Here is a 24,793-nt window from a genome sequence, read left to right as displayed (position 1 = left end):
GAGATGGGATACTTATGGATATTTATTTGTTGAGGTAAGATTATGTGTAGACAGACTAGACTCGTCACAGCATGGTTGATACAAGAGTTGTGAATATATTTCGTACCTACAAATGCATAGTGAAACAGCCTGAGAAAGCCTCAAGCTTGCAGGCAATAATCATGATTCTACTTGTAGTCTAGTCGATGATGCCACCATGCATGCCTAACATTTATGCACCAAATAGTTGCAGTAGTGTATTGACGGCGATCCCGATGCCCGACTCTCGGTCTCGAGTTTCCCGAATTGAGATATGGATTGTAGGTTTCAATCCTACAAATATGAATTAGATGGATAAAACAAGAGTCGAAAATCAATATGTGTAGCACAATGCAATGCAATAATAAACATTGTACGGGCTCGGAATTAGTGATTAGGATATCTAACTAATGCACACCCTAAATATCACGTGGAACCTACCGTTACACATCCGTTTATGGAAAGCCTCAACAAGTTCTCTCTCTCGAACAAAGGAACTGTAGCAAACCCCCTCGCTATACTCGTGCTCAAAAGATAGCAAAGTACAAAGAAATTGGAATGCAGCGACGAATCTCGTGCGTGTCCCACCGGTCGAGAGAAGACAAAGAGGATAGGAGAAGTAAGGGAAGAGGGAGGGAAAGGAAAAAAGTTAAAAAGCCGACGAGAAGTTCTGCTTCTTTTCTTGATCACAACATATATACGGAGACTGTTGTTATACTGCTAGACGAAGATACGGCTGCAGCAGTATCGCTATTAATATATTTAGTGCGACTTTTTTTTCCCTCGATTTTTCATTTTCGAGGAAGTCTTGTCACGTATATTTCTTGAGGCGAGATTCACGAACACCGACACATTTGTTGCATTCGAAGATTGATTGACTGATTTGAAAGAAATCGTGATTAAGGGCAACAAAGCAGAGTACAAGAAAATAGGCAAACATGGAACACGAAAGTGGTGCCGGGAAATCTATGCAGGTTATCTTTTTGGTAAGTAGTATTCCTCTTTTGACTGTTCATGCAATGTTTGTATGTTTTCTTTTTGAGTATGCAAAGCGGGAGACTGCATGAAGGGGTAAGGGATCATGGGGTTTCCATTATATGCAGTTGATGCTTATTTCGAATCCCTTTTTTGCGTGATGGATGAATGGTGCCGGTTGAATGGCTTTGTTCAGACGCACCCGCATACATACATATGCTCAAGTTTAGGCATTTACCGATTTGGAGGTACTTTGGTAAGAAGTCACGTGCGACACATCTGCTTTTCTTAAGATATCTTCCGTGGGGAGACGCTCACTCTTTGTTGGATTCGAAGATTCTATTGCTATTATCAAGATCTGTTCCTGAAATCGTTCTTGGCGTTTTTACGATATGAAGCATACCATCTGCTAGAGAAAATGCTAATAATCAATATCAATAGGGAGCCAGCGGAGGCCCTTTAGAAGATGATTGTACCTCATTACTAGTACGTTCAGTATCATTGGGATGGAGTAAAGGGTCCGTTCTTGCTGTAGATGCCGGAGTTCACCTCTCGGCCATCGACCGAATGCTCCAAGACCACAATCCCTCAACAACCGAACGACCATATTTGCTAAAAGAAGGGGCCTTTGCAGGCCTAGAACTTCCATTCAAAACTACCGGGGCAAATGCTGCTCACATAGCACGCAATCTGGTTGGGGCTCATCTCATCACTCATCCGCATCTTGATCATATATCCGGGGGGGTAATAAGTACCGCCAGTCCCAGTTCTAAACCGAGAAAAATTGCGGGATTGGCAAGTACGATTGAGGCTTTGAAAGATCACATCTTTAATGATGTTATTTGGCCGAATTTGTCAGATGAGAATGGTGGTGTGGGATTGGTAACTTTCATGAGGTTGATTTCGGGGGGCTCGTCGGTATTGGGAGATGGGCCTACGAAAGGCTATATGGAAGTTGTAGATGGACTGGCCGTTAAGTCTTGGGCTGTTAGTCATGGGCCTTGCATTGGAAGCTTCCCTTGTATGTATTCCCCATTTTACTTTTTGAGAATATTGAATGGCGGATCGGATGTTAGTTTTGTTGAACTACGTAATTGTCTCCATCAATTTCTTTTTGCTTTCCGTTTCCACAATATACTAAAAAATACTTCATTTCCAGATCAATCAGGAAGCAACTACATGAACGAAAGCGGCAGTCCTCGTACCCCAATCCAAAAATCCAGCAGCCACTCCCACCGCAGCCACTACTCCCCGATCACCATACCCCACGGTTCATCAGAAGGTCTCAGTTTTTCCCCCGCCGAGGCTGCCCGCGCGTACACCAGTTCTGCCTGCTTCATCCACGATATCACCTCTGGTAATGAGATTCTAGTTTGGGGAGACGTAGAACCCGATTCACTTTCTCTCTTCCCACGCAATAAACAAGTATGGCAAGACGCCGCCCCCAAAATCGCGGCTGGAATCCTCAAGGGTATCTTTATCGAGTGTTCGTATGACGACAGTAGACCGGATGATTTATTATTCGGACATCTAACACCGCGCTACGTCGTTGAAGAATTAAAGTTTCTCGCCACCGAAACGGAAAAATGTCGCGAGGACCTGCGGAGACGTGGGAGCGATCGTGCTTTGAGCAGTTCTTCTCCGACAGGTAATTTGGATATGCTGAAGAAATCGATCACGACACGGGAGAAGGATAAGAAATCACACCCGCCTCTAGCTACTTCGGCTAATTACATTTCTTCACACCGGAGAGCCTTCGGTTCAGGTGTCTTGAAGGGGGTCAAGATTATACTTATTCATGTGAAGGATAAGCTGGATGATAAAGAGGATCCGAGGGTGAACATATCGAAGGAGTTACGGGAATATGAAGAGGAGCTTAACTTTGGGTGTGAGTTTGTGGTTAGCGAGAAGGGGATGAGTGTTTTGCTATAGTGCGCGCTTGGTTTTGGACTGTTGTTCTAGGGACTGAATGAGGCTGGGCGTTTGAGGGCTGGACGGTTGCTTGCTTGCTTGCTTCAAGTATGAATTTTTTGTCTGGTGGGAAGGTAGTACCCTTGTTTATCTTGGTCGGAGGCTGTTTATGGAAGAAAATTTCATTGAAGGACGGTGGATCGCTTAAATTTCTTGCAAGTCTCAAGACAAGGTATATAGGTGTAAAGGGTTTGCAACAGAGTATGTGTTTGCAACTTGCGCAGCGTGGTTTCTATATACAATCGGTTCGATATATAACTACATGGTTTCTTACTTGATATTCTATTCTTCTCTCATGAACCACCAACAGTTTGTAACCCCATTCTTTCAGCATCCATGTATAAGCGAATCATTGGTCTTCAAGCTTAGGCTTCACCAATTTCTTCGCCTCCTCATCTTTTCCAACCGCAGTATCGTAATCCGGTCTTGGAATTTCTGTTCCATCTACAGTCCTTCCATAAGTAATCCCTCCCAATCTCGAGATTGGTTTTAGGACTGCGGGATCAACAATATTCTTCTCTTCATTAATGGCATTTTCCCTGACCCAGAATCTTGTTCCCTCTATGATTGCCAAAACTCCTGTTTTTTTACCTGGCGTCGCTTTGCTCTCGAATTCTTTCAAACTCTCTAGTTTTCCCTCGACACTGAAATGTGATTCTAGCACTCTACTCGTCTTGACAGTTGTACAAGGAGCGGGTGTAAGTCCACTAAACGCCCATTCTGATTCGCCATACGGTGCATTAATCGAAGTCGAGTTTGCCGCTTCGATGAAATGTTCAGAGATGATATTGATGGTGCATTCACCCGTCTCCTTGAGATTCCTCAACGAATCTTTCGCATTATCCAATCCTCCCGTATACCCCAATGTGAAAAGTGGGGGATCGTGATTAATCATGTTGAAGTAACTGAACGGAGCCAGATTTGTCGATTTTCCGTCCGCGCTGCGAGTACTGACAAATCCAATGGGCCGCGGAATGATGGAGGAAATCATCAACTTGTAGTTGTAGACTGCGGGACGACCTTCTTCATAGGGGTCGATTTCGATATGTGGAACCTTGAGAGATTCGCCGTTGTCGTTGGCGCCGGAACCGAGTTTCCAGGAGGGAGAAATTGTCTGCGTTACATTCCAAGATCGGGACGCGTCCCATGGTGAACGAGATGCTTCAACGGCTTTGAAATCACGATGCGGGTTGCGGTTTATGAGCTTTTCGGCGTCGGCACGTTGTTGGGTTGTGGAGGACATGGTTGCTGAAGGATGGAGATTGGAGATGGAGATGGGTTTTGTGGTTGAGAAGCAGTGATTGGGGTTTAATTGCAGCGAGGGACTTGTTGATGTGAGTTACAATTAGTAAGTGAACTAAATAGCGGGGAGGTACTACAGAGAACGCAGTCGAAAGTGGATGGATATCTGCATACGTACCGGATTGAAGTTTTAAAGACTTGCCTGATCCTCAATCTTCTAAGTGACATTGATGATGGGTAATGAATCTAATACGAGGGAAACACAAAATATGTATCTTCAATGCAAACTTGGAGAATTTCCGGTATGCGTTTTGTAAAACCGATGCAAATAATTGACGTGACTGTTGTTCCGCCACCATACTTCGTCACAGCGGCTTTCGTTCCTCTTTGAGAAGCTGTGGAGATTTAGCTGATAAGGTTGATGACCCCGCAATGATAAGAGGAGGGAGGAACAGAGGGAGGAACAGAGGGAGAAGCTCGGGAAGCTATGAAGCGGGAAAGGAAGGAATGTATCAGCAAGGTTAGAATCGGTCGAATATTTACTATTGATAGATGGGGTAATCTAGTTACATAAAGTCCATTATGAAGAGAATGAGTTAATCTTCAATTTATCTATTCTTGAAGCTATTCAGAGAACGACAGTAAGGTTAAACTCCGAACATTTGAAATCATAGTCAATTGGTCAGCAGTACTCTCAATTCCTGACAAATACAAATTGGCTTTGTATCTGTCGATATACCTATCTACTTATCTACTCGTCGGCTATCACAAGTATATCTGAGAGCTACTTAAAAGCTGATAATCATTAAAGGCAAAGAAAAACATCCACAGCCAAGCAAACACAGTAGACAACACAAGAAGCTTTTATAAAATGGACTCTCTACCTTCTCAACTCTCTTCCCTCAAATTAGCACCCGGTGTCCAAAGATACTCTCTTGGAGATTGGAAGCTTCAATCTGGCCAAGAAATTCCTGATGCTCATATTGCATTCAAGACATTTGGAGACCCAAGTTCCCCTGCTATCATCTATCCTTCTTGGTTTTCTGGAGGTGAGTGTTGAAACTGGTGCTATCTACGTATATCTCTACATGATAGTACCTTTGGAGTTTAGAGTCATGTTAAGAGGGAAAATATACAAAGCAACCTAATACTGAAAATAAATAGCAATCGCGGACAACGAATGGCTCATCGGAGAAGACCAAGTATTGAATCCCAAAAAATACTTCATAATCATCACCGCACTTTTCGGAAATGGAGAATCAACCGTGAGTTTCCCTTCCCTACTCTCCATCCCTACTCCTCATCATCCTCAATACTCACACGAAGATAGTCTCCATCCAATTCCTCCATCTCTCCTTTCCCAAAAGTAACCTTCTATGACAACGTCCGCGCTCAACATACCCTCGTGACTTCCCATCTCCAAATCACCCATGCACGCGCTGTGATCGGGTGGTCTATGGGCGCAGGTCAAACTTATCAATGGGCCACCATGTATCCCTCCTTCATGGACATTTGCATTCCTTTTTGCGGATCTGCAAAAACAGCTCTTCACAATCAGGTCTTTTTAGAAGGTGTGAAATCTGCATTGTTAGCTGCCAAGAGTCTATCGAGCGCAGGATCCAAGGAAGGTGTTGCTGTGAAAGGAGAGGGAGGAGATGGAGTGAGAGTTTGGAGTCAAGAGGAAAGGGAGGTGGGATTGAAGGCTTTTGGGAGGGGTTATGCTGGTTGGGGATTTAGTCAGGTGAGTTAATATTGGTAATGTAGCGGATGGAATTACAGTGTCATTTGACTGTAAGAGCATACTAATGCTATTGTAGGCTTTTTACAGAGAGGAACTCTTCAAGACCGTTCTGGGATTCAAAGATCTAGAAGATTTCATGCAAAATTTCTGGGAGAAATGGGCCCTTTCAAAAGGTACTTTCTATTGATCTTCTTTCTTGTCCCTCCCTCTCACTACTTCCCCTTCCCACCCAATTCGTCAACCCCCACCACCTCTTCCAATCTAACAATTTCCCCAAAAACCAGATCCAGAAAACCTCCTCACAATGCTCCACACCTGGGCCTCGGGCGACGTCTCCAACCAGTCTCCTTACAATGGCGATTTCGCCGCTGCAATAGGAGCTATCAAAGCCCAGATGCTTGTTCTACCCGGAAAAACTGATCTCTATTTCCCGTATGCACATTCTCTTTAGTTTGTTTTCTTGTCTTGTCTTTCCCCCCTTCCTCGATCTACTCTCCTCCCTTCTCCTCCACCAACAAACCGCACTAACACCCCCTAGACCCGAGGACTCCGAAATAGAAGTCTCCCTCATGCGCCCCGGTATCGGCAAACTCGATGTTTTCCCTAGTATATGGGGACATTGGGCCGGAGGGCCAGGTGATTCAAAGGAAGATGTTAAGTGGCTCAATGAGAGGTTGGTTGAGATTGGTTTGTGAATTTTGTTCTCCTTTGGGAGGGTATAGGGAGGGTGGATTTATCTACTTATGAGGGATTGGGGGGAATCGGGAATGGAGGTCAGTGGTTTAGCGGAGCAAGCGGTGTGAAATTTAGCATGGCAATGGATTTTCGCTTGATGTTTAATGTTGAATGGATGTGATTGGCGAGGATTGAATGTTATCATCATGACAAGTTTCTATGCTGAATGATCAGTATATGTACCTATGTATGAGTATATGTGTGTTTGAAATTTCGCGACTATGTACTGTTTACCATATTTCCTAGATTGTAGAACCGAGTACCGAGTACCGGACACCAGAAGCCCTCAGCTCATCCATCCTGGAAATGCTATTCCAGATTTATCCATCCATCCAACCACCCATCCCACCCCCTCTCTCCTCTTAAACTTTCACACTTCACACATTTGCTAAAACATCTCCATTTCTATCCCCTACCACCGGTACAACAACTGGCTTCTCACTGTCCACACTAACCCTAGCACCCTCCCCCGCAATCTTACTCGCCATACCCAACACGCTCTTCGCACCCCCACCGCCAACACCGCCCCTTTGACTGCCACTCGCACTCCCCATACTGCTTCCCCTCTTCCTCCCCGCTCCCTTCAAGTTTCCCGTCAACTCTTCTCTCACCTCCCTCAAAACTTCCTCTCCGTGTATTCCCAATCTCCCCATCCTTCCGACTAATAGTGTATTTTCTCTCTGTACACTGCCCACCTGGTCTCTCAAAACCTCTCTCTCCCTCTTCAATACTTCAATCTCCGCCCTTAAACTAGCATTAATCTGTTGCAACTCCTCTCCCTTTTCCTTTTCCTCTCTCTTCTTCTTTTTCTCCTCTTGCTTCTGTTCCTCCCTCAATCTTCTCCTCTCCAATTTCTCCATTTCCTTCTTATGTTTCTCTTCTATCTTTTTGACCTCTTTTTCATGTTTCTCTTCCGCTCTACGAATTGCTTCTTTCTCTTTCTCACCATCTTCACTTTTCTTATCCGCTTCTTTTTGTTTCGCTTTCTCTAATTTCTCGTAAAGTTTTCGTTTCTTATCCTCGAGTTTCTGGAGCTCTTTATCCTGTTGTAAATTTACCTTTTCGACGGCAGCTGAATCCTGTGATGATACCTTTCGGAATGATAGAGCTGATTCAAAAGTATCAACTGTGGATTCGCTAGAAATGGATGAGGTGGATAATGATCGAGAGCGAGTAATAGGAGCGGAAGTTTGAGCAGAAGAGTGGTCACTAGCAAGTTGTAGAGGCCCAGGGTTTTGGGCTGAGGGAGATTCGGTGGCATGAGGTAGACGATCCGCAATCATCGCTGGTGCATACGGAGCGATCAAAGCTCCGGCTGTAGTTGCTACTCCTGCTACCATGTCGTATATTCCACCCCCATTTGCGGGTGGCTGCTGTTGTGTTGGCACCGCAGACCTTGCTGAACCAGCAGCCACAGGTGTAGACTCTTCTCCTTGGCTATCTATACCCGCAAGATGACCGTTGGTTTGGTAATTATGTAGATCTTTTTCGTGATTATGGTGATGGCGATGCCGATGTTCCCGTTTCTCTGGCTTCGCTGTTTCATTCTCCCCAACAAGTTCTTCCGCAGGTTCATCATCATCACTGTCCAAATCCTCGATCGTTTTTGAACATGCCCAGTCCAAAAATTTACCTGCATCCGAAACAATAGCTGATGGTGTTCCACGATCAATCATAAATCGTGGTATACCCCCACCAGGATCACTTCTGGTGACCATAATCCACTCAATAGGATTTTGTTCCCATTCATCATCTTCACTTGGTATAGACGAATTCTCCTTTACAGCTTGAGCCAAATTGCTATCAGAACGTGAAGCTTGTTTATGAACTTCCTCTCTTTCTTCCTCTGTGCTTGATGAATCATGCTTTTGGTGAGCATTCCTCAAAACGGCCTCTTTACCTAAAGCCGAAGCGGACCTATCTCTTGTACGTCCCTTTGTAACATCAGATGAAGATGCTGATTTCTTGGGAGGTGGTTTTTTAATCGGTATTTCTCGAATAAATTCAACAGATTCATAATATCCTCTTATATATCCATCACGGGATGGAGTATCTGGATGTTGACATGGTCTCGATATTACCATGAAATGGCGGGGCCCCTCGTTGTTATTTTGTTCTTTGAGCGCTTGATCTGAGGAAATGAACATGGTAACAAAATCTCTCGGAGTGGTTGGTCCTGGAAATTGTGCTGATAGGAGATATACTGGTATCCGTTAGACCGGTGTCCCTCATTCCAGTTGATTATAAACATACCTTCCATTTTCCCAGTCCCAGCAACATTATTATACGCTACCCTCTTCTCTCCGCCAATGCCTCTAATATTACCTTCACCTGGACCACCCTGAACCTTTAGGGTTTCGGGAAATTCCCTCTCTAAACCTCTCTTCCATTTTGTAAATCCTAGTCCCTCGTGTACACTCCTCCTCGCAAACCAAGTGCCCTTTCCATCCTTTCCCTTACAAGAATATACACTTATACCCAGTGGATTATCAGCTGGTTTTAATTTTATTTGTTTCCACTCCTTCTGAAGAGATTCGATATCGTGAGGTGGGGGCGGAGATCTAGCATTGGATGCGGAGACTTCGGACGCTGAGGATGCAATTGAGGATGTTGTATTCGATCGCGGACGACTGTTGGAAGACTCAATACTGTCGGGTATGGGGACTGAATCGACTATCAATTGAGCGCTGCTGAATGCATCTGATAGAAACGGTTTTAAATTATCGGTAGGGGTATCGTCATACTTCACAGCGCCCAGCGATTTGAGAGCTTCATGAAGAGCTGACATTTTGTGTGCTGTTTGGATTCTTTGTTTCTTCAATCAAGAATGAAGTGTATCTTCTCCGCTTCCGACACAAGGCTATGGATGTATGGAGATGTAGAAAAGATAGCTGAAATACTACTGAAGACTTCTAGGCAATATATGGAATGAGTCTCGAGAGTCGCGGAAGGTTGAAATATATTATGTATGCGGTTAAGTTCAATAAGTAGCGATTTAGTAACGAGCAAGATGCGGCAGGCACATGGGATTTGAGATTTGAATGGATTATGTGAATGGCATTTAACAAAGGATGTGAGATTACCAGGGATGGGGAGGTAGGTAGGTATATGTAGATAGGTAGGTAGGTAATTCATAAAATTCCGGAGGCATCTGGATTCCGGATAGATTTACCATTAAGGTTACCCCCTTCCAAGTTAGCATTCAATTACCTAGTATGTATAAAATCAATACACCGGCATCAATACATCATTATACAATATGGAACATCAGTAAAACTACCTACCTAATAAGTAGTACGTACTCCATCGAATATTTATTCATTTATATCGTAAGGTATGGTGGTAGTGCGGGGTCAAATACAAATCATTTACAATATGATTGGTCTAGCTCTTCATTAGATAAAAATACATGAATACGTGAATACGTCAGTACGCGGAATTTCAAGTGTCGACAAGTTTGGATGGGAGTTCCGAAATGGAAATTGACATGGAATTCTACATTAAAAGGGGAAAACCTCCGGTAAGAAAAGTGGTCAAATGATTGATTCCATCCGATGTTTATGAGCGAGCATCTTGCTTTGAGTAGGTATGAAAGTCTTGTGAAAGTCTTGAAGGATTATTTGTTATGTAAAAGTATAGTGAGTGAGTGAGGATAACTACTTTTACCATACCATAAAATTGGACTCTATCCATCCACCAAAACCCAATGTTCTTGTACCCAACGCCGTGCTCAATACATATGCTGCCGATAAGGCTAATTAGGTAAATAATGATGCCAAAGATATCGCAGTGTAGATACACAGGTATTTGCTGCTCTCAACCGAATGTTACACCCTCCTCTCCTTGCGTGAGCAAGTCCTGTTCTGCTTTACAGCTACCACAATACTCCTGATGCCACTTTCTGAGCTCATTCATTTTATCGTCTACCTGTAGAACTTGTTGACTTGAACCTCCCTTGACCTTAGTACTTGGTAGACTATTTGTCTGGTTCTCTCGCAACATCATGTGAGCTTGTTTGCATCTCATGTTCTCATCCAGGAGCCAATTCTCCCATTCTGCTTTTAGCACATTTCTCTCGATATTGTTGACCACTCTCATAGCGATCATTAGATCGTATCTGTATGAGCCCAGATGCTGACGGGTTCTTCGAAGTCTTTTGGCTGTTGACTTTGTTGATGTTTTAGTGAAGGCCGACCCTGCCATCTCATAAGGAGCATTCAGATCCGTAACATTGGCAATTTCCATAAATTGCGAGTAACTATTGAATCATATTAGCATATTTTCAAAGGTTCGGAAGATGCTGAATGCCTACCATTTGCTTTCGTGGTGACTATGGACTCCCGTCGATAGGCTATTCACAGCTTCGTCAAGATCTTTCAAATAAATTGCTTTGCTCATGCTAGGATTGGGACCAACTCCCATTCGACTCATGAATTTTGCTGCGTTCCGTTCTGTCCACCATTCTGATGTGTCGCGACCAGTAAGGAATGCGTTTACCAACATGCTCAATATCAATGCAGTTAAAATGATAGTGTGGGCACTGGATATTTTCCATATGGATCGGAATACCGCAAACGTCCACATCATCACCGATGATATACAACTCTCACCAAATGAACTGAGTGTCTCAAACAACATATTTGTGAGTGTACGTTGCTTAATTTGTGGTCGCTTTGACTTGCTTGCGTCGTTTGCCGAAAAAAGTGAGACTGTTTTCTGGTGTCCTACATGTCCGTAAATGTGAATAGCCTTCTTTGTCCTGCTGTTGGGTCCCAGCTTTCGAACTTGGTCAGCAATAACATCGGCCAAGTCTTCAGCATCCATTGCACAATCATCGAGAGCCTGTCTCTCAACTAGACCTTTTCCAATTTTAGGGGATTTCGACCATTCAACCTTCGTATAGATTGCCAATTTGCACTTTGATTTGGCAACATGTGTAATAACTATCTTCGAGACCAGCATAAAATCTTGAAAATGAGGTAAATGCCAAGGGGTCTTGGAAACCGTAACAACGTAACATACATGGTCGTTCATGATATCAATAATTTGATGATCAACAACATTTGCCTGTCGTGATCTTCGCCAGGAATCAACGTAGTCAATTTGAAATTCGAAGTCTCGACGCATGTGGTTACCATCAAGATGAACCCATGGACCTTGAGCAATCTTTTTTGCTCTCCGTTCATGGTAAAGTAGTTGAAAAACTGCACTTTTGTCACCAAACATGAGGTGGAAAAGGGCCTTTGGACTGATACCAAATTCTCGCTCGACTGTCTTTCGTTGCATATCGGGTGGCTCGTAGATAACAGGTTGAGAAGGAAGTTGGAATTTCTGCACTTCCTTCCCTTTTCTATTGAAATTAAGCCCGCGCTCAACATGCAAGGAGGCTCTGAGATCACGATCTTTACGACTGTGAGTACGACCCGAGATCGTTCCATCATCGATTGGTGTATTAACGTCAACATCCTCCCAACTCTCCATGCTGGGACTTCTAGTAGGGTCTTCATGCTCCATTTTAATTAATGCTGTCATGATATCCTCTAAACTCATTGGATTCTCGGCTTGATTTATATCAACCAAAAAATTCAGTCTTGATTGAAGCAATCGAAGAGGCTCAAGGAATGTTTTAATGGTGATCCTAGTGAATCCTGTATCGGGTGTTGTATCGAGAAGATGTAGGAATAGAAAGTCACAATCTCTGCCTGGAGCAGCTGTAACTTCACTAATACTAGCTAACTTAACGCCAGTAATCAAAACAAGGCCTAAATGATGACTATAAAAGTATATATCTCTTTGAGTGACGTAAACCCTTCCAGGAAAATCATGCTGCTCGTTTGGATTCCAAGTTGCACGAAAAACAAGTATAACTTTGTCCTCTCGCGGAACGTTTGGAAATAGCATTCGAAATTGTGCATCTTGGGTTTTCAGCTGGATTGGGTAATTGCTGGGATATGCTTCTGGTTTAGATGCAGATTGATTCGCTGCACGCGCGACTTCAATGTCGATACTAGCACTAGCGGACTTTCGGTGAACCACCGGTGAGGGAACTGGGGTTGCTAAAGAATCAGTCAATGGACTAATGGGGCTCTTTGCAGACCCAAGTCCATTATCGGGTTTTAGGTTCTCGTCCGTACCTATCTTTGGAGATGGTTCCAACGGCTTTATACGTGGGCTTCCAGGCGCCGAGCGCGATCCTGAGCTTGGGGGTTTTATTTCTCCCTTTTCAAGGCGATTGATATATCCCCAATTGCTAGTGCCCCATAAATTGGCCATTATACCACTAGGCATTCCTCCACCAGCGTCACCCTGACCAATACCTATTCCACGCTCTCCGCTAACGATCACTGCCGATTTGCTCAAATTTGTAGGAGCAGGCGGGTTTATGAGTGTTGATGGCGCCAAGGTACTTGCAGCATAATCTTGAGTTGGTGACTGTAAGGTTATTTGTGGATTGGGCAGGTTATTTGTAGAGGTTGAAGGTGCAGAAATTGGAAGAATCGTATGACTAGCCGATATCAAACTAGCGATACCACCTGATGCAGGTTGAGATGCACTTGGAGTTTCGTTTGACTGCATACTAGTCGACTTTCTGTGCAGGTCCAGTTTTTGCATGATTCTAGCAGCATGTTCTCGACCAGTTTCGCCCTCCTCTCTTGAAGTTACGGAACGACGAGGAGGGACAATATCGGAACTGGGCCTTCCAGCAAACTCTGCCCCGGGGATAGGTAGTGTGCCGGACCTTTCGATCACATCTTCACTACCATACGAGACTTGACCATCTGCATTTTTGGCAGCAAATTCGGGAATAGGAGGTGGAGTAATAGCGAATGCGGGATCAATTCCTCCAGCGCGGAACGTTCTAGGATTTGCACTAGCCTCGAGAGCTTTATTTTTAGCAAGTTCAAAAGCCTCAAGCCATTCCATAAGGATAGCTTGGGTCTCTGCTTGAACGAGAATTGTTTGATTTTTAGTTTTGACCTCGAAACAGAATCTTCGATCTTCCTGAACAGCCGGTTTCACATTACAGAGAAGAACGCCAATCTTCTCACTCTCCTCTACTCCCCCAGATTGTATTCCTTGAACTAGCCAACCAAAGATCCCGTCTTTGACATAAAACCATCGACGGACCCACAAAGTTCTTGCGGGCTTACCAGACATTGTTCTTAAGAACAGCCAATCTTGTTTTTCCGATCGTTCAGTATGTTTGCCTTGAGGTTGGATAAGTCCAGTCGAAGGACCTCTTGAGCCAAGGTATGCAACCGTTGAAAGATTGTAGTCTTCCAACTCTCTGGATGGTTTTGATGCCTGGGATGCAGTTTCCGCAATATCTCGCCTGGCAAGCTGCAATTCACGACGGAATGTTGCCTCACCAGCTTCCATTTCTTTGCTCCATCCTCGTACACGATCCATCTCATGACCCCATTTAGCAAGAGTTAACGAAGAGACCTCTCTTGTTCTCTTCATCTCCTTCCATTGATCAGTTGATATTCTCACAAGTAATTTGTCGATCGTATATCGTAGTTGGGGCGCAAGTAAACAAAAGTCCAGAGATGCTTTCAAATATGCTTTTCTGGTTTCGTGTACTTGGAAGGCATCTTCTCGCAGTGCCGAAGGCTCTTTAGTTTTCGATTGAGCAACGTATCTTGCCAGTGTAGAGTCAAATGTCTTCTGCGATTGCTCTAAATATCTTCGAGCATCTTTAAAATTCCGTAGTTCTGAAGCCATGAATGCTTTGATGGGCTCGCATATATTTGTATCAATCTTCTTAGTGCCAGCCATAATCTGCGACCACCATTCCTTCGACCCTTCTCCAAATCTTTGCATTGCCAATAAAGTGTAGTCATGATCGAGGACAGCTTCGGAAATGTTCGCAGGAGGGATCGATCGAAAGAGAAAGTTATTGAATGCATCTTCTAATGACGAAGCGTCGTGAACAAGTTTGGTTATGGATTTGACGTAGGCGTCGAGCCATTTCTCAAGTATCTCCACTTGATCGGAGAAATGTACTGCTGTCGCGCGAAAGGTGGGTGAATCGAGGGCTGCTTCTTTTAAGCCCACTGGTATTAAGCTCAGTGGCCTATTGAGCTGTGGTATAACGGGCGGCGCAACGTCCGACATGTTGATTAAACTCTACGCAGAGTAAAAGATAGAATAAATCCCAACCTCATTATGTTAAAAAGCTGTAAAGGGTTGTATCATATATGTAAATCTAGAAGTCGTCCTGAGAGGTGGCACAGAAAGTTGGGGTTAGCGGCTGGATTATTTGAGGGGGAAAGTATAAGGGGCTTTGAACTGTAAGTTTGTTGTCAACCAATAAACTCATAATGTGATGGTAAATAACATTAAGTTTTGATAAAACAACTGAGGGTTGAATGTTTAAATTACTCAAATACTATATATAAAATCAAAGCTTCTCATATAGCAAAAGGCACCATGAATACATTCAATTGTCACCCCAATCCTCAATTCCAAAAGTTCCAGAAAGAAATTATTTTAATATTGATCAATGTTCTTTTTCCGGCTCTTCATGTCTCTCATCGGACGCATGCATTAGTGTGGGGGGGTGGTTTCCTTCCCTGGTGAGTCCAATATTTAGCCCAGGATTACGCCAGGATTAATGATTTACGAGAGACCAGTGGGGAGATGGTAGGATAATCATTGTTCGATATATATACAGATTAACTTCATTTTTGGATTTGATATGGATTTCTACTTTAAATAGATTAAAAGCCAGAAACGTTGCGAAAATCATTGAATTGAATGCTCCACCTCGGTGAAATCTATTAATACACTCGAGTCCACCATAACTCCTACATTGGCTATGGATATAGAGACTACACATTATTCCTCAGCTGTAGCTTTTCCGACAGCTCCCTTATTCTTTCTAGACCTCTTCTTCTTCTTCTTTTCTGGAATCTCTACACCTTCCATAGCATCTGCTCCTTCCCCGGAATCAGGGCCAATAATAATTTCCGGTCCATCCTCGTTACCGAATGTCTCCTTTCTCCACTGCCTTAACCTAGCTTTCTTGCCGAGATGCTTCTTGTCTTTGCGTTTCTTCTCTGCATCTCTGAAAGTAGCCATCTTTTTCAAGCCGGCGAATTCATTGAGGGATGAATCAGGTGCCATTAGAATATCTCTAGCCGTTAAACCGAACGAGGTAGGTGAAGTTTCGCGATATCTGAATACTGATGCCTTTTTGGAAGCTAAAGAAAGATCAACATCAAGCTTACTTTCCACAAGATCCTCAATCTTTCTTCTTTCCAAGCGCGCGGCTTTCTTTTTGTTTTGCTTCTCCAATTGTCGTTCTTTATTGCTTTTCGACTTCTTAGTCGACCCCTCTTCGTTGCCCGATTCCTCCTCTGCATCATCTTCAAGATCTGATAGAGAGTAAACAGGTTTCGAGGATTTTTCGTCGTCATCGAAATCGGAAACAATATCTCCAATGTCGATATCGTCGTCCCACTTTGGCTTCTTGACCTTCTTCTTCTTTTTCCCCTCTGTTTCGCCGTCACTCTCGGATCCACCTTCTTGCTCAGCATAATAGCTCTCTCCAAAGCGTTTGTTCATCTCAGCCTCCCAATTTTCATCATCCCAGGCCGCATCCAAGAACTGTGCCCATTCTTCGTCCTTCAACGTTTTACCACTTATACCTGCAGCTTTCTTGATCTTTTGGAGCCTCTCCTCCATCTCATCAATCTTCAACCTCTTCAATCGTGCTCTCTCTTCTTCCCTCTCCTTCTTCTCGGCCTCTTTCTTCTCTCTTGCAGCATCTCTTTGCTTCTTCCTGCCGCTGACCTCATCACGACGGACGGATTTTGCAGCGACAACATCTCTGGCATATGATTTCAAATTCTCATTGCTTCCTTCAGCATTTTCAAAACGCAAGTTGTAAGCGGCCTCGAATTGCTCGGCTCGGTTGTCATCGTCTTCGTCGTCTGATTCCATGGGTTGGAAGCGTGCACCATCACTAGGAACCCATGCGCGAGCTGCCATGAAATTCGATAGAAATGTCTCCGGATCCTTGTCGGCAATGGCGATATCGACTTCAACCTTTGAAGCTCTGGATGGATGGATACCTGAGCTTGAAAGGTCTTGATTCTTATCCTTTCTAACAAGGAATCCTTCATCTTCGTCCGAAGCTGATCCATCGGCAGCTGCATGCATTTCACTAACAATTTTCTTTTTCAAAGCTTCTTGTTCTTGGGCGAATGTTTGTGGGGCATTTTCATCCTCGTCCTCCCCGCCTGCATGACCAGCCAACAAATTCTCTCGGTGGTAATCTTTCAAGTACATAGGCTTCTCCTTCTTTTCTGTCGTGGTTCCTTCCTCTGCGTCTTCCTCAATTGGGGTATAAAATGTAACCTTCTCATCGTATACTCGAGGGTCCTTCGAACGTAGAGCTTGTAATGTAGCTGAAATCTCCTTGTCCAAATCTTCGGTTGCTAAAAATCCTTCATCATCTTCATCTTCATCATCGGATGACGAAGAATCCTCATCGTATTTATCGCCGTATTTCTTCTCTCCATTTCTTCCAACTGTTGGTCCAGGTTTCTTCGTATACTTTTCCTCCACTAAGAAAATGATAAGTCAATATGATTGACACCCTTGGGAAGCGTCTTTACTCACATCTCTGAAGCTCTTCACGTTTCTTATTATGCTCGAATCTTTTTGCATATTCTTGATTGACTTTGAATCCAGATTCAAGCGGGGCACCTCCAACGGAATCGTCTTCACTGCTAGAATCACTGTCATCTAGCATCATCTTAGACTTTTCGACCTTTTTGACCTTTGCGATAGGGTCTTGCCTGGCCTTTTTCGTGCCATTCTTAGTCACAAGTTGATCTTGCGATTCAGCCTTTCTTTTCCCCATTTTGTAGAATTCAATTGTAGTTGTGAAAATGTTCTTACTAAATTGATCGAATCAATTCTTTAAGCTTGAAAATCAAAATCAAAAAATAAAAATCTCGGTCGGTGAACGTGAGCCACAAGTTCCGGCGCTAATCGGCTGCAGCCCAGGATCATGATTCGCTCCATTCACAACCCGCCATTCCTCCATTCATATCCATCTTCCTCTAAAAGCAGAGCTACCCACCGAGCCTATTTATTGACATCTACTAAGTTATCAACAGTAGACGGTTATCAAGATAATTTTCAAATTTCTTTCAAATATCGTCGCTCCCAACAAACACATCCGAAAATAGTCGGCGATTTTTGGAGGTCCATCTTATACTCGAGAACCACGATCCACAAACCGGTTTTGTAACATATGGCGGACTCAACTACATCGGCTCCAAAGCCAAGTTCCAGCGTCAAGTTGGTTCTTCTTGGTGAGGCAGCTGTAGGAAAGGCATGTATAGATTTGGAATAAGTTATAGCACATCATGTTGACTCTTGTCTAGTCTTCCCTTGTATTGCGGTTTGTGAACAATGACTTTCAAGAAAACAAGGAACCTACTATTGGAGGTACATACATTTTCATTTATATTACTCTGACATTTATATGATCTTTACTAACAGTTATCATTGCAGCTGCATTTTTAACGCAAAAATGTAATTTACCTACCAGAACGATCAAATTCGAGATATGGGATACCGCTGGACAAGAACGTTTCGCCTCTCTTGCTCCTATGTACTATCGAAATGCTCAATCCGCTCTCGTCGTTTATGACCTCACAAAACCTACATCACTGGCTAAAGCAAAGCATTGGGTAGCAGAGCTTCAAAGACAGGCGTCACCGGGCATCGTCATCGCACTTGTTGGCAACAAACTTGATTTGACAAATGAATCCGATGATTCCAGTAATAACTTGGGAGACGAAGAATCAGCCGAAGGGGAGGATTCAGGCGGAGATGCGCGAAAGGTATCAACTGCTGAGGCTAAATCATATGCCGAGGAAGAGGGATTATTGTTCTTCGAGACTTCTGCCAAGCTTGGCACAAATGTAACAGAGGTATTCACGGCAATCGCAAATGCCATCCCAGAGACATCATTGAAGGGAGCTCGAGGACCTGGAGGTACACAAGCAGCTTCAGCAAGAGGAGAAGAACAGTCTAGGGTTAATTTGACAGGGCCAAGGGATAATGCTTCGAAGGAGGGTTGTGCTTGTTAATACATCAGTCTCATTTTTCGCGGGAATCTTTCCAATGTTTCCTTTTATTCGCAATCGTTTGGGTTCCTGGGGTTTTTGGTGGTTATTTTTGATATTTATTAGCTGTTTGATATGAATACGAGCTGAATAGCAGGTAGTGAGGAGGCAAATCGGGACTAAGATGGTTCGAGAATAGCATTTCAATTTCTGGAAGTCCTTTATGTTAGCAGCGTATTGCTCACTTTGTAACAGGAATTTGTCACCGATAATCAATAATGACGATCCGGCGTTTTTTTAGAATTCTGTTGTCATAATATGACTTTTGTTGTGAGTGAAGGTAAAACGAATGAGTCGGCCTATCCCTATCCCGCCATGGCTTTACGCACAGCTGTTTCAAGCCTTTCCACCAAAGCACAGATGTTGCGAGGCAGTCCATTGGATTCTGAGGGACTGAAATGCTTGGTGCATATTCCCAAGTCTGGATTGCTTCTATTTGAGTCTACGGAAACTAGTAATGATAAGCTTTTTCATGTGGAGTTTTCGCAAAGAGTATAGAGTCTGACAAATGTTGTTTCCAATGAGGCTGCGTATGAGCGGCTGTTTACACATTTGTTTCGCCTGATGGTGAAATTCTAGGCTGTCTGATCTTTCTTTGACTTTGCCTGACATGCGGGTGTTTGAGACGATATGGAGGATGGGGAATTGATCGTTGGGTATTTCTCTATATATATACAGCTTTTTTCCCCTTCACAATGTTCTCTCTAAACCATTCCAATCTACTTTTTTCATTTTTAACTGTTCTACAGCTGGCCTGATTTTTATTCAACTATACTTTAATTCATTTATCAATTACTTTGACAGTACTATTCATATATTCAAGATGCGTTCCTCAACAGCAAGTTTGATTTTGGCCTTCTGCGCCATGTTGGCAGTTCAGGCAGCTCCAGTGGATACAACTACCAATGTCGCTCGTTCAGTTTCTGGTATTGAGGCAAGAGCAGAGTTTGGAATTGTTGCTCGCGACAACGATTACGATGCGGAGGGTAATGAGATCGATGCAAATGGCAACTTGATCGAACGTGGTGAGTAGTTATTTTGAATAATATACACCAGTGTGACTACTAACAGACTCGTAGATACTGGTTATAACGCAGCCGGTGATGAGATCGATGAGAACGGAAATGTCATCGAGAAGAGGGCCAAGAAGAACAAGGCTGGTATGTCAATACATTTGGATTGGACTAGATTTACGATATTGATATCATTACTTTAGCCAAGAAAGCCAATGCACGCGCTGAGACTGGATACGATGCGGAAGGCAACGAGATTGATGCAAATGGCAACTTGATCGAGCGTGGTTAGTACCATTCATGTATTGGCATGGTAGAAAGACTCGCTAATGATCCCAAAGATTCAGAGTACAACGCTGCAGGCGAAGAGATTGACGAGAATGGAAATGTCATCGAGAAGAGAACCAAGACGAGCGCACGTGCTGAGACTGGCTACGATGCGGAAGGCAACGAGATTGATGCAAATGGCGACTTGATCGAGCGTGGTAAGTTGCAGCTTTCCTCATCTTCTCCTATATATGTTCTAACAGTGTTAGGTGCCGATGGGTATGATGCCAATGGCAACGAAATCGATGCCAGCGGAAACCTCATCGAACGTCAAACCAACACCAAGAAAAACAAGAAGGGTATGTTGTCTTATTCACTATGAGTTAGTTCAAAGTACTAATTGCTGTCTAGCAAAGAAAGCTCGTCGTGATACCGAGTACGACGCTGAGTAAGTAACCGCCTACTTTCAAAATATCCTTTCAGCATCAGCACTTCAATCTCCACGGGTGCGACCGGTCTTGTATATCCATTAGCATGCATCGATAATCCTACCGATTGATTAGATGGAGCTTTCATCTGTCGTCTGATTTGGCATTGCTGGTTCAAAGAGATATTCGATCCTGCATCCGGCATCCTATACCGCTTGGCTTCCTTCAGTTCCTCTTCTAGTTACTGACTTTTGATCTTATAGGGGAAACGAATTGGACTCCAACGGAAAAGTTGTTGATAAACGTGGTAAGTCAACTTCTATCTCACCAACCAGCGTCATGAAAATACTAATTATAATTCAATAGACACCAGCTATGATGCTGAAGGCAACGAGATTGACGAGAACGGAAACCTTATCGAGAAACGTGGTAAGTCGACCTGTCTCTCACCAACCAGCGCCATAAAAATATCTACTTACAATTCAATAGACACCAGCTATGATGCCGAGGGCAACGAGATTGACGAGAACGGAAACCTTATCGAGAAACGTGGTAAGTCAACCTGTCTCTCACCAACCAGCCCCTTAACAACATCTGCTTACAATTTAATAGAAACCGGTTATGATGCCCAGGGCAATGAGATCGACGAGAACGGACAATTAATCGACCGTTCCACTGATGGTTATGATGCAGAGTATGTAGAACCAGCTATTCTCACACACCTACTCCTTTCAAATTGGGCAAATACTAACTTTCTACTCAGAGGCAATGAAATTGATTCCAACGGACAAATCATTGAGCGTCAAACCAACAACAAGAAAAACAAGAGAGCCAAGACCGCACGCAGAGGTAAGATCTTACTTCTCCTACCCCTTCTTTCCTATTTCTCCAATCCAAATGTCATTTCACACACCATACATCAAACATCAACTAACACCATACAGATTTCAACTACGAATCCCAATACGACGAGGCCGGCAACGAGATCGACGAGAATGGAAACCTAGTCAACGTCTAAGCCTCTAATCCTGCTTCATCTCTCAATCTTCTTACAAGTATACTTGCGCGCTGTGTCCCCGATCGCGCACTAGTTCGGTCTCATGTCAATATTTAGTTTCATCAATGAGTTCTCGGGTGTTTCATCAGTCCTTGATTATTTCGCATCGTGTCTGGCCATGGATTACATACATTCATTTGGTACCAGTGGATTGGAAATACTATCATTTATTTATTTTATACATCTCAATCGTTGAATATCTTTCCACGTGATGTGATATTGTGAAATGCAAACCTTGGAAGTCTGAAGTGAGCAAGAGGATGGCGAAACCCTATGTCGGATTGGGCTCGCGAACCGAGCATCCCCTGAAACATCATATGATACTACTCCATACTTTCGGTAATAAAATATAAAACTTAATATTCACCTAGTGTAACAAGGTACGCATTGCTCCCGGATGTATGTGTTTATACTTCTCTGTGTCCAGCTTCTGCCATGCCAATCCCGCATGACCTCCGCAAATCAAGTCGAGATATCACCGCTTTTTTGTTCTCCTATTAGCAAAGGTCTCGACGAAACATAATGGTATTATTTAACATCATCTAAAATATGGACTAGATACAAAGCCGCCAATACTCTATGAATGAAAGGGACAGTAGTTTTGATAATCATCATTGCCAACTGTTAAATTCCCGGCATCCCTAATACTGATCTCACAGTAGGGTTCAGTCTTGGAAGCCAAAACACAACAAACACCCCTCCGAACGCGACAACCAATCCAGTTAGCTTCTCAAACCAGGTATGAAAATAAATGGCCGTCATAGCCAACATAAATAAACTCAACCCCGCCACTCCGAGTATAATCTTCACGCTAAATCCCAACCACCCATCTTGATTCAAACCCTCTGCTTCATTCTGCAAGGGAGCCTCAATCTCTGCCGATTTGATCGCTCCATCTGCCATGACAATCGTCCGTTCCTCTTTTATTCCAGAACTTCGCAGAACCACATGAAGTACCTCTTGAAAAAGGAACATACTACCCAAAACAAGTAGGAAAACATGTCCACTAATATCATGACCGCCCTTCCATTTTCCACCCACAGCTTTACAAGCTACCCCCGTAACAAACTGACGCGTATTATCCATATCAATCTTTCCCTTCTCCGCCGCGTCAACCAGCTCGCATTGTCCACCGGTTATAACAAATCCGCGATCGATTAATGGCGGACCAAAGAACCATTGCGTGACGAATATCCACCAGATTGTAACAACCAAATAGCGTAAAGTTCCGCGTGCTCGTCGAGCTGTGAGGATAAAGACCCCTGGAGGTCCGGTTGAGGGATGTGTGAGAAGGAAGAAAAAATAACTGGCGGATATCCACGCCCAGCCTTGCTTCACAAAGTATTGGTTGAATATGTTGCTTTTCTTTGCGAAATATGATGGTGCGGTGCTTGGAGGATGAGATTGGAGAACGGGGTTGTACACTGATGCTCGTACGTCAGGGCTTAGGACTGAGAATATTGAGCCTAGTAGTAAGGTTGCAGGATATATTGATAGGAGTATTGCTTCGAACGTGGTCGGCAGGAATGGTGATCTCCTTGGTGCCATTTTAACGGTTGTTGATGAAGCTTCAACTATTCTAGGAGATCGTCTTTTGGCTTTGGAAGGTGACTCCATTGTTAGATACTATAACATAGAAAAATTGTCTTGAAGTTGGATAGAGAATGAGTGACCGTAGATGGTTGCAAGATCGAGATATACAAGTTACTGTAGCATTAAAGCTGGAAGTCGCCAGATTGATCAGAGGCAAGAAATTTTGAAAGACACCCAAAATGTAGCCTATGACGTTGATGCTTTCCGTCTAGATTTTGCCATGTGTGTCCACGAACAGGGCAGGCATCGGAATTAAGAAGGCCCGAGGGGTTAAGTGGCTCCTTCCCCAGATTGATTCAATTGATTGAATGGAATTCGTGCAATGGGAACGAGCGAATTATTGGAGTTTCAAGAGGGATTTGGACAGACTGTCTATTTTCTCTTTCAATATAATATTGATAGAGATAATTAATTCTTTTATTCGATAATTTTGAAGTTAATCAGTGAAAAACAACACAATACCAACAAGATGGTCTCAACACGCAGACACCCCTCCGAATTCCCCGAAACTCCCAGCCGTACACCCACAATCCCCTCTCGCAATCCTGCCCGCAAAGGACAATGGGCTCATACTCCCTCCAACCTCACTATCATTTGGCTGTTCATCTCTCTCCCACTCGTAGCATGGGATGCTGGATATGTTATGCTTCGACCTCTTTCTATGCCTGGAGGATCGCTCCATTGGCCAGTCTGGGCTCCATATGAATTATATGGAAAGGTCGATTATATATATGGATGGAAGGCTTTCAATGAACACAATGGATTTACGATGGCGCAGACCTTTTTGAATATTATCGAGAGTGCGATGTATTATTACTATTTGTATATTTTATATGCGTATGGGAAATCATCGCCGGCTCAGGGAAGAGGTGCTCCTAAGAATTCGGGGGTGCTTGGGGAACAGAGATCTGTGGATGGGAAGATGGGGGCTTTGGCCGTTTTGGTGGGTTATAGTGCTGCGGTTATGACAGTCAGTAAGACGGTGTTGTACTGTAAGTTTGACTGGTGTTCTGTGTGGTGATGATGCTTTTGCTAATGTGGCATAGGGATGAACGAATACTACTCGGGATTTGAGAATATTGGTCACAATAGTATTCGGGACTTGATTTTCTTATGGATCATTCCAAAGTAAGTCATTTTCAATTTTAGATGTCCTTCTCATCTAACATTCTATAGCGGTGCTTGGATAGCTGTCCCTTCATACATCATATATGTCACTGGAAGTGAAATTCTTCAAGGTTTGACAATAGCTGCTGGCGGAGCTACGGCTTCGAATGACGATGTTTCTTTGGCAAAGAATGAGTAAAGGAAAGTCATGATATACATGAAGGTATTGATTTTGGAAAGAGATGTTTGCATGATTTTCAGTTATATATTTAAGACGTACAGCATATTGCGATGACGAGATACCATGATAGTAAAGCACATAGTTGCAAGTAATTATAAGATATATGGGTATACTTTTATTCCTTACTCAGAATAAGAAATCAAGAATTAAGATGTTTTGACATTTTCTGTTAAATGCAGTAATATAATTTGAGTAGAATAATAATCAACCACAAAGAGTACAATAGTGAACTTTAGGTATGCAAAGCAAATTCACC

At 43.4% G+C, this 24,793-nt stretch overlaps 10 protein-coding genes across 10 annotated transcripts; 5 read left to right on the top strand and 5 right to left on the bottom strand.

Moving 5' to 3' along the window:
- Positions 1–332: 332 nt before the first annotated feature.
- EAE97_004036 (uncharacterized protein) lies at positions 333–3,142 on the top strand. Its single transcript, XM_038874548.1, has 3 exons — positions 333–1,004; positions 1,435–2,083; positions 2,153–3,142. Exons 1-3 carry the CDS (start codon positions 957–959, stop codon positions 2,923–2,925), a joined length of 1,470 nt encoding a protein of 489 aa, XP_038735157.1. The 5' UTR covers positions 333–956; the 3' UTR covers positions 2,926–3,142.
- A 171-nt stretch (positions 3,143–3,313) lies between these two features.
- EAE97_004035 (uncharacterized protein) lies at positions 3,314–4,207 on the bottom strand (the record flags this gene model as incomplete). Its single annotated transcript, XM_038874547.1, has 1 exon — positions 3,314–4,207. The coding sequence occupies one exon, from the start codon at positions 4,205–4,207 to the stop codon at positions 3,314–3,316; it is 894 nt and encodes a 297-aa protein (XP_038735156.1).
- An 870-nt stretch (positions 4,208–5,077) lies between these two features.
- On the top strand, positions 5,078–6,642 carry EAE97_004034 (uncharacterized protein; the record flags this gene model as incomplete). Its single annotated transcript, XM_038874546.1, has 6 exons — positions 5,078–5,255; positions 5,371–5,471; positions 5,537–5,947; positions 6,024–6,120; positions 6,232–6,379; positions 6,486–6,642. 6 exons carry the CDS (start codon positions 5,078–5,080, stop codon positions 6,640–6,642), a joined length of 1,092 nt encoding a protein of 363 aa, XP_038735155.1.
- A 417-nt stretch (positions 6,643–7,059) lies between these two features.
- EAE97_004033 (uncharacterized protein) lies at positions 7,060–9,787 on the bottom strand (the record flags this gene model as incomplete). Its single annotated transcript, XM_038874545.1, has 2 exons — positions 8,936–9,787; positions 7,060–8,885 (listed from the first exon to the last, which is right to left on the bottom strand). Exons 1-2 carry the CDS (start codon positions 9,468–9,470, stop codon positions 7,060–7,062), a joined length of 2,361 nt encoding a protein of 786 aa, XP_038735154.1. The 5' UTR covers positions 9,471–9,787.
- A 332-nt stretch (positions 9,788–10,119) lies between these two features.
- On the bottom strand, positions 10,120–14,982 carry EAE97_004032 (uncharacterized protein). The gene is made up of 2 exons (XM_038874544.1): positions 10,995–14,982; positions 10,120–10,940 (listed from the first exon to the last, which is right to left on the bottom strand). The coding sequence occupies exons 1-2, from the start codon at positions 14,798–14,800 to the stop codon at positions 10,499–10,501; spliced, it is 4,248 nt and encodes a 1,415-aa protein (XP_038735153.1). The 5' UTR covers positions 14,801–14,982; the 3' UTR covers positions 10,120–10,498.
- A 349-nt stretch (positions 14,983–15,331) lies between these two features.
- Positions 15,332–17,555, bottom strand: EAE97_004031 (uncharacterized protein; the record flags this gene model as incomplete). Its single annotated transcript, XM_038874543.1, has 2 exons — positions 15,332–17,256; positions 17,312–17,555. The coding sequence occupies 2 exons, from the start codon at positions 17,553–17,555 to the stop codon at positions 15,524–15,526; spliced, it is 1,977 nt and encodes a 658-aa protein (XP_038735152.1). The 3' UTR covers positions 15,332–15,523.
- A 396-nt stretch (positions 17,556–17,951) lies between these two features.
- On the top strand, positions 17,952–18,795 carry EAE97_004030 (uncharacterized protein; the record flags this gene model as incomplete). Its single annotated transcript, XM_038874542.1, has 3 exons — positions 17,952–18,032; positions 18,085–18,148; positions 18,215–18,795. The coding sequence occupies 3 exons, from the start codon at positions 17,952–17,954 to the stop codon at positions 18,793–18,795; spliced, it is 726 nt and encodes a 241-aa protein (XP_038735151.1).
- Positions 18,796–19,654: 859 nt separating this feature from the next.
- On the top strand, positions 19,655–21,557 carry EAE97_004029 (uncharacterized protein; the record flags this gene model as incomplete). The annotated part of the gene is made up of 12 exons (XM_038874541.1): positions 19,655–19,856; positions 19,911–19,991; positions 20,048–20,131; positions 20,186–20,329; positions 20,381–20,470; positions 20,523–20,559; positions 20,803–20,846; positions 20,906–20,968; positions 21,029–21,091; positions 21,152–21,233; positions 21,303–21,388; positions 21,484–21,557. The coding sequence occupies 12 exons, from the start codon at positions 19,655–19,657 to the stop codon at positions 21,555–21,557; spliced, it is 1,050 nt and encodes a 349-aa protein (XP_038735150.1).
- A 663-nt stretch (positions 21,558–22,220) lies between these two features.
- On the bottom strand, positions 22,221–23,213 carry EAE97_004028 (uncharacterized protein; the record flags this gene model as incomplete). The annotated part of the gene is made up of 1 exon (XM_038874540.1): positions 22,221–23,213. The coding sequence occupies one exon, from the start codon at positions 23,211–23,213 to the stop codon at positions 22,221–22,223; it is 993 nt and encodes a 330-aa protein (XP_038735149.1).
- Positions 23,214–23,658: 445 nt separating this feature from the next.
- On the top strand, positions 23,659–24,495 carry EAE97_004027 (uncharacterized protein; the record flags this gene model as incomplete). Its single annotated transcript, XM_038874539.1, has 3 exons — positions 23,659–24,181; positions 24,236–24,317; positions 24,366–24,495. The coding sequence occupies 3 exons, from the start codon at positions 23,659–23,661 to the stop codon at positions 24,493–24,495; spliced, it is 735 nt and encodes a 244-aa protein (XP_038735148.1).
- Positions 24,496–24,793: the final 298 nt, after the last annotated feature.

This window comes from Botrytis byssoidea (genome assembly GCF_014898295.1).
Source record: "Botrytis byssoidea strain MUCL 94 chromosome Unknown BBYS_006, whole genome shotgun sequence".
NCBI classification, from domain to species: Eukaryota; Fungi; Ascomycota; class Leotiomycetes; order Helotiales; family Sclerotiniaceae; genus Botrytis; species Botrytis byssoidea.
This window is presented reverse-complemented; position numbering and strand designations above follow the sequence as displayed.

Coding starts and splice junctions, on each gene's coding strand:
- EAE97_004036 (XM_038874548.1), top strand. CDS start 957: ATGGAACACGAAAGTGGTGCCGGGAAATCTATGCAGGTTATCTTTTTG. Junction 1,005..1,434: donor CTATGCAGGTTATCTTTTTG/GTAAGTAGTATT, acceptor CAATATCAATAG/GGAGCCAGCGGAGGCCCTTT. Junction 2,084..2,152: donor TGTTAGTTTTGTTGAACTAC/GTAATTGTCTCC, acceptor CTTCATTTCCAG/ATCAATCAGGAAGCAACTAC.
- EAE97_004032 (XM_038874544.1), bottom strand. CDS start 14,800: ATGTCGGACGTTGCGCCGCCCGTTATACCACAGCTCAATAGGCCACTG. Junction 10,941..10,994: donor AGTCACCACGAAAGCAAATG/GTAGGCATTCAG, acceptor ATGATTCAATAG/TTACTCGCAATTTATGGAAA.